The 12,281-nt window shown below is 31.9% G+C and overlaps 1 protein-coding gene across 2 annotated transcripts in view; it reads right to left on the minus strand.

Moving 5' to 3' along the window:
• Positions 1-252: 252 nt before the first annotated feature.
• Positions 253-12,281, minus strand: part of ACAP2 (ArfGAP with coiled-coil, ankyrin repeat and PH domains 2) — a 115,580-nt gene continuing 103,551 nt past the window's right edge. For both annotated transcript variants that reach the window (XM_036446007.2, XM_036446009.2), the window contains 3 exons: positions 10,978-11,088; positions 8,824-8,885; positions 253-3,282 (listed from right to left, as the gene is read on the minus strand). In XM_036446007.2, the coding sequence (XP_036301900.1) occupies positions 3,182-3,282; positions 8,824-8,885; positions 10,978-11,088 (274 nt within the window). In that variant the 3' untranslated portion in view covers positions 253-3,181. The remainder of the gene's footprint in view (positions 3,283-8,823; positions 8,886-10,977; positions 11,089-12,281) is intronic.

The raw sequence follows: 12,281 nt of genomic DNA on the forward strand, positions 1-12,281 counted from the left end.
AAGATCACTTTTCCAGCTCATGTCCATGGTCAAAGGTGCTAACAAACAGAAAAGTTAATCTGACAATCTAAGAGTGATATGTAAATGTCTCATTATTCAAAATGGGTAGTAAATTTAGTCTTAAATGCAATTTGGTTGATTGTAACCAAACTTTACATTTATAAATTTATATATCTAAAAATACTGCTTAACACATCACAAACTTGATTTGTCCAGATTGTAAAGGTATATGTTTTTCTGGGATTTTTCTTCTTCAAAATGCACTCATGAAGAACCCAAGTACATATTCCAAATTAAATCTATACATTTTGAGAAACAAACATCAAAATTCATTAAAGTTTATAGTGAAGACCAGTAGAAATTAGGCAAACACTGTAATGTAATGAATCCCTGGAAATTCCTGGATTTCTAAGGACTATACCAAAGGTAATTTTTTAAACCTTATAAAATTGCATGTAACTACTCAATTACCTTTAGTCTAGATCTAACATGAAACTGCACCTGATGAACTCCTCCCAGTGCAAACAATATTTTTATTTTAATATTAATCTAACTTCTAAGTTAATGAGCTAATGATATGCACTAACAAAATAATAAGAAAGAATCAGAAACTAGTATCAGCAGATCAGTTAAGGAAAGAAAACCAAGGCAAGTCACAATGACCTATGAAGCCCAAGAGTAAGATTAACTTTGCTTCCACTATAGTTTCTCATAAAGCAATGAATAATTCACGGCGCTATAATACTCAGATCTGTTACATACTATGGAAAAGATGTTACTTGTCAGCTTAATTTACCCTGGTAAGAGCCACCCTTTGTAACTACTTGAAACTATTATACTTTACAGCCTTGCTGTTTACTGTATCATTTCTGCCAAATTTAATCCAAATTGTATCTCAGCATATTTAAGAAATCAAGCCACAGGAATGTATTTTTGTAGTACCAAGATTCAAGTAGGCACTAATTACTGCCACATTAACAACTCATGACTCAGGCTACAGGAGGTAAGAGTGTCATGAAGAAGTGCCTTCACAACTAGAGAGTCCACAGGTTTTCTGAAGCACCGAGGGCTGGATCCAAAGGAAATCTGCCTAGGCTTCCTCAAATACAGGGTAGGAGCTTTAGGGGTGAAATCCTAGGATTAAAACAGAAATAAGCACTGCAAAGGAAAAGTGAATCTCTCTTTTCTCTTTCTGTTGTTAACATATTTCCTTATTCTTGAGTTTTTCAAAAAATCAATCTCAAAGTACACTCTAATAAAAATTATATAAATCAAACTTTTGCCAAGCCAGATAGATGATCTGTGACTGAGGTAAAACAGGATGTTCCTGTTATTGGTTTAATTACAAGGCTTTTGGAAGTTAAGATTTCTTTAGAAATAATTCATAAATATAGTTTTTATTCTTATCCGATATACTAAATAAGCATAATATGCATGCAATTTGACCAAACATGGAACCGTTCCTGTGATGTGAATTTATTTCAGTATAATTCCTGTTAAGACAGATTCCGTTTTGACAGTCAATTAATTTATAAAACTCTAGTTATTGGGAGGAAGGGAGGTTAGAAAATGTATTTCTATCCAATTAAATAGTATTTACCTACTTATTGATAACCCAAATTTTAAAATCTTATTTAGAAACTGAGTATCAACAATAACACATGCAACTTATAAAAAAAAAAAAGATTAAATTTAATTGTTGACAATATTAGAAAGAAACCATGCTCTGGCTAGTATGGCTCAGTTGGTTGAGCATTATCCTGTGTGCACCAGAAGGTTGCCAGTTTGATTCCCAGTTGGGGCACATGCCAAAGTTTTGGGCTCAGGAGAGCCCAATGTTTCTTTATATTTCTCTTTCTCTTTCTTTCTCTCTCCCCTTCCCTTCCTCTCAAAAAAAAAAAAAAAAAAAAAAAAATCAATAAAAACATTTTTTAAAAAAGAAGGCAAATTATTATACTAAATTATCTTATAATCCTGACAAGATATATCAACAAAAGATGGAATTAGACTAATTTGTAGCATATACATGATAAATTAGTATATCTATATTTTGGAATTCAAGGGTCTGTGATTCATAAAACCAAATACTAAAGCTATATAGATGTTATAATTTAAATGAACATACACTGTATACAACAAGTACACAGAATAGATGTTGGAAAAATTAAAAAGCAATTTAATGCTATATTTTAGTTAAAGCTAAGAAAAACATGACATTTTTTTTCTCCTTTTACAAAGAGATTTTTCTTTCACAAGGACCAACAGCAAAAATGTATCTTAAAAAGGACAAATTTCAAATATAAAAATGCTCTACATTACTCTATAAGTCAGCTTTTCCTTTGAAAGTTACAATATGATGAAAGCATAATTTTGCAACATTTAAGTAACTTTTGAAACAGTTTTATTACATCAATAAGTTTGTCCAGGTTTTAGGAAATCAACCCAACAATGAAGAACTAAAATTTCTATAACTGAGAATCTTTTGGTGATTAAAAAAAAAAATGTTAAGGGCTTCTTTTTTGCTGCATAAAATGGAATAAAACTGAAGGACTGAGTTATATCTACCTGTATAACCATTGTATGTATATTAAAATACTGGACAATAACCAGGTATCTATAACTGCATTTATGAACCAATGGGGAAACATACTCTCTAGCTAATTAAACTATTTATGTGTGTATAAGAGCTAGCCTATCAAAGCAAATCAAAACCATTTCTGAACCACTAACGTTATCTGGGAAACTGAAGAAAAGACATACTCTTGAGGCAGGCAGGACCAGTCCTAGCTCCCACTGGATGCAAAAATGCTTTACTGAATGACACTGGGTACGACGCACAGAAGAAAAAAATCAATGCTACCATCCACTAGCAAAAAGAAGAGATTTTTGTCTAAACTCTTAGGACATAGTAACCTAAAGATGGCCTTAGTCTGGGTTCAATTTTTATCTATAAAATAGCCCTGAGACAGGCTCTTCTCCTTTCTGTGGGTCCTAAAGAAGGCTCCTCTCCCAACAACTAAAGCCTTATGTTTTACCAAAGAATGGGTACCATTTTTCCAAACTACTCAATGTCTACTAAAATTAAGTAGAATTAAAGTAGTAAAAATGTGTGAGTTTTCAAATCTATACATTAAGGAAGTCACCAGATTTACTATTCTCCCCTTCTTAAAAAAGAAAAAAATCAGAATTTCTGTGAATCTTGCTGGAAACGATTTAGTTTTTCTGGATTATTGGATGCCATCTGAGAAAAGTCACGGAAAATGTCTTGGTAGGTTTCATCACCTGCATGAAAGTAAAATAAGGACACTTTAAAATGTATACAATAAAAGTATTAATAAACAATATTCATTCTTATACGTAACTACTTAATAATTCATTACATTAAAATTTTGTTTAGCTGAGCATTTTTGAAAGAAAAAAAAGAGATGAACTAAATATAAATGCTGGAAAAGTATATGGTGAAAGAAGAAAGGAAACTATACCTGAAAAAAGCACCTCAAATGCAGCCATAGAGGAAAGTTCAGAGTTAGAAAAGAGCAGAGATGCAAGTATTTTCAAGCAATGTGCAGAAATACATTTATTCATACATGGGAAATAAAAGTCAGTATAAGTGAGGTATAGTAAACAAGGCATTCTTTAAATAAATATTTCCCTTGATCAAGACCAAAAGATCAAAAAAAACAAACAAAAAAAAAACCCACTGTTTTTGATGGATGCAAGTTATTAACCAGACAAAGCTGATAATCAGGGTGAGGGGGGGAGCCTACTTTAATATTATCTTTTAAAAGGTGTTTTAATTTAAATAGCATGTGAAAAAGAAATTCTTCACTCTAACTTTAATGCTTAACTAAAACTAACACATTAATCTCCTGCTTACTAAGCTTATAAAATGATAAAGCCTAGAAAATGACTACAAAATCATAATTTCACATGTAGTCAGAAGTTTTTTATTTACTGTAGGTCATATGAGCAAGAATGCTATGACAAAAATAGGAATACAAAAACATGTTAAATTAGAATAGCAGACAAATGTATATACATACAAATATGCTTATAGAGAAAGATTACACATACTGACATTACAGCTGATTGAATACTATATTTCTTGCCATGAGAAATTAAACATATGCACACATACAGATTACTCATCAAATAAAGGATTTGTATAAAATAAAATCTTATTTTCAAGATGAGTAATCCATCAGGAATACTTTCTATTAAACATCAGCTTTATACAGAAGCTTGGCATAGTTCTGTTTTCAAGATTTAGACTGTCAAATACTATTTTACATGACTATTGTTGCAACATGGTTTTATAATTATTTCCCAGAATATACCTTGCATCCATCTTATTACAAACTCAATTGCTACAGTTATTAATAAATAGTGCAGTAAGTTTTGTCAGGTTTTGAAAAGAGATTTTTTTGAGGCAATAGATGTCATACCAAAAGCTAGAGAATTAGAAAAAGTTTGGGAAGGGGACGAAGATCTAGTAAAAAGGTCTAATAGCATAACCCAAAAATTGTCAATAAAAAGTTTTTAATACTTTCAATATTTTTTCACTTTTAATATTTAATCTCTGTAAAAAGCAAGTAATTAAAATCTCTATATAGTTTTCATTTAACCCTGGAAATTTCTCATGACCTGAACCAATCCCTCTACTTTAAAAAGAAAAAAGTAAGGAGAGAATCTTAATAGGGTAGGATAAGAGCAACATTCTTAACTCATTAAAACAATAAAAATAAAGATTGATATGCTGGAACAATTGGTAAGACAATCCAATTAGACCCATGATTTCTTAAAAGTTACTCCCACATTAAAAGACAAACTACAATCTGTCCCCATTTTTAGCCATTCTAAAAAGATATAAAATAATACAAGAAGAGACCAACATTAAATATCAATTAAGAAACCATACAAAATATTTAAAATTTTTTCTTATTCTTAGATGTTGAATTAAAATATTTAAAATATTTATTGTAAACATTATAAATATTTTTAAAATACTATTTAAACTGGAGAGTCTGGAATTTTACTTTCCAAGAAAGTGTAAAGTGCAGATTATAATATAAAAATACCACACTGATTTTACCATTCAACACCAGAAGTAACTTAAAAGGCACACATTATACATTCAAGAAGAAATAGGAAAGATTAGCAGAGACACCAATGCCAAAAGTTTACAGATAGCACCAGATGAGCATTCTTAGTATTAATAACAGTACAATGGCGATATATGGCTTCTACTATTAGCAATGCATATTTTGTATAGCAAGCTGTGGAATTTTTTCTTTTTGTGGTTTTCCAGTTTTCATTTTAAAATTATCTAGTATCTATTACACAAGTACATTTTAGTAGAACCATTGTACCATGCAAAACAAATCATAAATTCTTTTATTCACTGAATTAAATGCTTCTCTGAGGGAAAAGTTGTTGGTGCTACACACTAATGATTTGTTTCACTTACTGAATACATTTTAAAAGAGTTACTACAATACGGAAGTCTCACCTTCACACACACACAAAACCTTTTATTAACATTCAGTTTCTAATAAAACACTAAATAATGGACTATCAATATACAATACTTTTCTTAGGTTTCAAAATATATGGTCAGAAAATATCGTTACAATGACGATAATGACTAAGTTATTTAATATAGTTAACACAAATCGACTTCAATGTGATCCTTTAAAATTTAAATATAACTTTAATCATTTAGAATTTCTCCCAAGGCAACTATAACTTCTCTACACTAGAATATATAAATAATAAGCCAGAATATAATGCCCTGGAAAGTTTACAGAAGTACATTTAACAGTTTATTATTAATGGTAAACAACTAATCACCCAATAATTTTAATGCTAAGCTATGTCCTTTAAATTACTTAATCGTATTAGTATTTCTCTTCAGAAAGTTAACTCTTCTATATGCCTGGACAGTTCTGAGTTTTTAAAACGTGGACTGCTGTTTCCACTGGTAGTTTAAAATACGTAGTGTTTGATTTTTCGTATTCAGAGTAGCTACTGCAACAGCAGTTAATGACCCAAGATTTTGTTGATTTTGCTCTTGAGCAAAGAGATGGCAGCGTATGAAACCCCACCCCCAATGAATCTTGCCCCTTCGGGGTTAATGACAGCCTTCTTTTATAACTGATGAGCTCAGACATAAGCCTTTGTCAGTAACACATAACCAGTAGTGGTTAACTAAAGCAGTGATTTTCAATGGACTAAGAAACTGCCAACAATCCAGAGGAATCCTAGTACCAGAAAGTGGACGGTGGGAACCAGCACACTGGTTTCCCACAATTCAGAGAGGGGCATGATGTCTCACCTACCCACCCCCACCCAATGGTCCTGAGAGTTGCAGTAACTGATAAGGGTCAGATAAATCTTCCATTCGGGAAACATGTGCTCTTAAACCTTGCAAAAAATCTGGATCTGAGGTCAGGGTTGTGGATAGAAAATTCAGAATTGGAGTCTCCTAGAAATAGGTCCATGATTCCCAAAGATAATATCTGAGTCTTTTAAATGGTAGGGCTCTTCATTATCAAAAGACTGAAACTAACTGCATTTTAAAATTATCCAGAATTGTGAGATTTTCTTTCTGATGGTAGGCAGAAAAAAAAATTAATCTAGATAAAATAACCAATCAAAATCTATGAGAAAAATAGGCAGGGGAAAAAAAGACCTGTTGCCTAAGCAAATATATCTGCTCTCCAAAGACTCACAGGGAAAAGAAACCAGAGAGCAATTGCTGCGCCATTTCACCATGTCACCTGTATAAGTATAAAATTGTTTTGCTTTAAATATCAAACTCTAAATAAACCTAATTAGAAAAATCTAATTAGCAAGATGATCCTCAAATAGATCAAAATTTCATTTTATTCTGTATTTCCAGAATTCTGATCTATTTTTATTCTCTAAACTGAAATTTTAGATTAAAAGTTTGTTTTTTAAAGAGATTTTTTCAGATTTTCATTCAAATAAATTGCAAAAATCTATTTTTTTTTTGGATGAATGAAAAGTATATACTCATAAACTTATACATAAAACGACAGTGAAAGAGACATATGAATGCTCCTAAATGGTGACCAAAGCCCAAGCAATTCAGGTGAAACTAGAAGTTGCAAGAGCATAGAGGCTCTGTCCTTTTAAGCTTCCCAACTCCAGAGAAAAGTCAATCACTGACCTTCTGACTAATCAGTTGGATGTAACTTCATCAGCAAACACCTTAAAGACAGAGCAGCTGACCAAAAGTTTGTTTAAAATTTCAGAAAAAAACAAGTTTAACTTAAAATCTTGAAGATCACTCTTATCTCACAAATATCGGTCATAGCCTTTGAATAGTATTTTTTATTTTAAAGTGCTTAAACACAAAGGCCTCAAAAATGGCCTAGTAATACCATCACTTAAGTATATGTTACAAAACAATAACATTTAAAATCTAACATTCAAGTTTAAAACAAATGGGTGAAATTCAGAATTAACACTGAGACTTCACCCTTAATCAGCTTTCTTACATCTTGGTATATCATGAATCAGTAGTACTGTTTGATCCATGGGATTAAAGTAGGACACCCTAGATTAGAAGTATCTAGATGTTCTCTATTCTCAAAGTTCTTACTTGTTCCCTGTTAAATCAGACCAAAAATAAGTACTAAATACAGTCTTCTGAGAAAAGAATGGCCCCATATTTCTATTAATTATATATTAATCTGATTAAAAGTAAATGGCTGAAGCTAGCACAAAGTACAGAAACTTCAAAACATATTTAAACAAGAATAGATATCAAGCTGCTTTTTAAATAATATATTAATATTCATTAAAAAATTAAATATACCAAACAATTTCAATTATTTTAGTCATTAATTCCAAAACTTTCTTACTATCAATAATATGTATATGAATTTAAAACAGATATATTAATAATTCATATACGCAAATTCATAAAATTGAAGATCTAATTATTTGATATGTTCATCAAAGAGAGAAATATGTTCACAACATTTCTTCCTTTCCTTAACATCTTGATTCAAGGGTGAAAATGACTCAAAATGAGACTTGAGCTGATACTGAATTAGATTTCTCTAATATGAATGTCTACTTTGCCATCAGGTTCTCAAAATATTGTTAAAAAAAACTTCCATTTATCTAACAGATATTTTACATTATAAGATAAAATGAGACCTTTCCTCTAAACCTTTTAAACTAACTCCACTCCCATTGTGTACTTTTTAACCTTCTGGTAAATTTTATTTTAAACCCTCAACTCATGTTTATGTCAAAGTATTATATAAAACTCCTAAATTCATTTTCTAGGTATTTTCTATTATGACTTTTTATTTGCCAAGCATAGGTGATTTGTTTTTTTTCCCTGAACACAATTTATAGAAATTCCCTGAATTAACATAAAGAAAGCCATTTTGTTATTTTCAGTTGACAGAGAATTTCAAAAAGAAAATTACTATTGTGCTGCTGTAAGTGTATAAAGATATGTTATCATTCCATTTACTTCACTGGAATGTATATGGAAGACATCTGTACAGAAGAGAAAGAAGTCAGCAGCCAGAGTTCAATACAGCAAGTAAATGTGTACTCTAATAGGAATAGTTATGGATATTTAAAGGCCCAGGAGTTGACCACCCCCAAGAATTCAATAGGTACAGTACATATTTAACAGCTCACAATTTACAAGTTATAAAAACTCTAATAATTAAGTTAGTTTACTAAAGAACTATCAGTCCTCCAATTGTAAACTTATAAATTCTTGAATGCATTTCTTATACTGCATTTCGGTATGGTTATTAGTAGAATATTGACCTGGCTGTCCATAAAGTCCTTCTGACTCCCGCATCTCTTCATTCATTCTTGCTAAACGTAACCTAAAATTAAATAAAAGCATTTTTAGATGAAATTATACATGATAAGTATTCATAAAGTAATGAATTGTATAAGCAGATAAAACGTGTACTAATGTAATTTCTTTATCAATATTAGCAACTAAAATAAAGGGGCTTTATTCCATCAGACCCAGCCAGCAATCCAAATACAAAAACAGTATTCCACTTTTTACAATTCTCATGAAAGAAAACAATGAAGGTGCATTTCAGCTCTGTTAAAGCAGGATTCTTGCAGCACCTTCAGCAACTTGTTTCCTCTAGACTCCAGAGAATTCCTGGCTTCTACAACAACCTATCAAACTTTAACCACCAATTGCCGGAATTAATGCTATAGTATGGAAGCCTAACATGAGTTCACTCTGATTCACTCTGAGATCAGTAGTTCCATACAAACAGTGTCTGTTATTTCTAAATACTGAAAACATATCTTAATATACAAACATTATAATAAAGACCACAGGTGACCAAGATTTTCCCAGGATTAACATATTGGCTATGCATTCTTTGGGGAGATTATTCATCCTGACAGCAGGAGACATGTAGCATTGGATTAAGAAGACAAGAATTTCTTCCCATTTTCTTACTAACGTGAAACAACAATTTAAAACATGCAAATGTTGCCTTTGGTGCCCCTCTCCTACTTTATATTACTCTTCTGTTCTTCAGGCCACCAAATATTCAAACATTCTCTTCTAATGTGCTCTCTCTGGCAACTGCAGCATCTAACATGGGCTTTTCCTATCTTCAGGGTACCATGAATCCCTTGCATTTCCATTTTCCACCACTGTGTCAATTAGTAATAGCAACATAATTTTCCTTCAGTATTTGAACTTTTCAAAGAGGACATCTATGTCAAAAACTTTTAAGTAAAACTAAAGTCCTTATAAAAAGTAATATGAGAAAATTTAGATAACTTTGAAACAGCTATCTATGGAAAGAGGGGACACTACTATATGAATTGCCTGGGAACCCAGCAAAACTAAGATTTGTTTCTTTATAGCATTTCTGTCTTTTCTTTAATAACTTAACTTTCTCTAATTGTAAATCTACAATGATTTAAATTTCCCTACAATAGCCTCCACAGTAACAATAACTCCTCCAGTGCGAAAAGGAAGTTGAATGCAGAGAAAATATGCTTTTTTTTTTTTTTTTTTTTTTAATTAAGCAGTGACATATTACAAGCCAAGAATTCTCAGTGGGAGCTCAGGAGTTCAAGGCAGTCATGAGCTTTTCTCCTTGTAAGTGACTGAAATTTAGTAGTGTGAATGGAACTCTCTCTACTTATGTATCAGAGGATCAACCATTTTGGGCTTCATTCAGAAGTGACTTCATACAACATATGCTTGAGATTTCCTACATAATAATGACATGTAAGTGAAAATGCATTTCTTGATTTCAAGTGTAACAATTATCTTTTATCTAATATGAAAATCAAATTAAGACCTCAAAAATCATCCCTTAACAGATCATATTAAATTATATTCAAACATTCAAAAACAAGTACTTTTATCTTAAGATAGAGTATTTTTTTAAAATAAGTACAAACAAATCCTTAAGTATCACTGCCCAAAAGCAATGCAACTGCAAAAGTTACTAATGTAGATGTCCCCCTACTTATAATCCTGATTCTCCAGGTAGCAGAATAATTGCCTGTTACTATACCAATCTAATCCTCATCCCAATATGTACTAAGAGTTAAAGAATTCATTTTAGAGAAATAACTGGTTTTCTGTTTCTATTGGTCATGAATGATAACAGAGGTGGCTAAGAACATGGGTTTTTAGGCCAGAATTCTTGGTTTCAAATTCCAGCATTACCACTTACTAGTTTTTCAAATTATCTGTGGCTTGACTTCCTTATAAAATGAAGTTAATAATAAAATCTTCCTCACAGGATTGTGAAAACCAAGATCATGTATGTCAAGTGCTTAATACAGTTATTGTACTTGGAGGAGTATATGGGATATAGTAAATAACTGGCCAGGTTTAAAGCTCATACCTACAAAGGAAAGCCCACCCAAGTACTATAGTGCATGGGAAATAATGAAGTAAAAACAAAACAAAACACCACTTACAAGGTCACTATATCAGCATTGGCTGCTTCCACAGCTATACTCAATGGGTCTTTCCCTTCTTCATCAGTGGCATGTTGATTGGCACCTCGTTTTAGGAATAAACATACCTGCCTTTTTGAGCAAATACCATTTTTGAGATAAAGTCAATAAGAAAGAAATTAGTATTTACCTTAAAAAAATAAAAAGCACTACCTAACTCAAAGAAATAATATTTTGATTAGCAAATTCTTATTCATTCTACAAATTACCTCTAACTCTTTTTTTTGAACACTGATTCTAAGAATAAAAATTTACCATAATCAGTATTTTACAAGTCTATTTAACCTGGTACTATATACAATAGTACAGTAGGGTAGTAAATTATGGTCCCTACTCTCAAAGAATATCATAAAAAGATGTACACAGATACACATGAAGTTAAAACAAAACTCAATCAAGGTCATTATTTGGGAAAGAAGGAAGCCAAGGTAATGTTAACATCCATAATAATAAAAACATAATATGCTAATCAAACCAGCCATCCTTCTGGAGTAAGCTGGGGCTGCGAGGGAAGCCTGGGTCCTGAGTGCCAGAGGAAAACCGGGGCCAGGAGCTGAGGGGAGGAAACCCTACTCTTGCACAAATTTCGTGCACTGGGCCTCTAGTCATAATATAATACAATAGCAGAGTGGGAAGTAATCCTCCCACTATACTTCACAAATATTATAACTTGAAGAAATATGTAAAAATTTAAAAATATGAAATGAATAAATAGAGTCCATGAAGTAAAATGGGAAGAAGTATGATTGTTTAAGAATACAAAAAATGAGCTAAATACTATAGTTTCTAAGTACAGAAAAGTTTTTATGATGAAGTTATTGAACTGAATCTCTTTACTGACAGAGGAACAAAAACAAATTATAGAAGATACTATAAATAAACAAACAAACAAAAAAGAACAGTTTGCTTGTCAAGGTTATAAGTGTGGCTCAAAATGGTTGAGTGTCAACTCATGGTTCGATTCCCAGTCAAGGTACATACCCATCACCAGTGTGTGTGTGTGTGTGTGTGTGTGTGTGTGTGTGTGTGTGTGCGCGCGCGCGCGCAGAAGGCAGTGGATGGATGATTCTTTTTTTTCTTTTTCTTTTTTAATATATTTTATTGATTTTGTACATAGAGGAAGGGAGAGAGATAGAGAGTTAGAAACATCGATGAGAGAGAGTCATCGATCAGCTGCCTCTTGCACACCCCCTACTAGGGATATGCCCGCAACCAAGGTACATGCCCTTGACCGGAATCGAACCAGGGACCCTTCAGTCCCCAAG

This window comes from Pipistrellus kuhlii, unplaced genomic scaffold, assembly GCF_014108245.1.
Source record: "Pipistrellus kuhlii isolate mPipKuh1 unplaced genomic scaffold, mPipKuh1.p scaffold_m20_p_2, whole genome shotgun sequence".
Classification (NCBI taxonomy): domain Eukaryota; kingdom Metazoa; phylum Chordata; class Mammalia; order Chiroptera; family Vespertilionidae; genus Pipistrellus; species Pipistrellus kuhlii.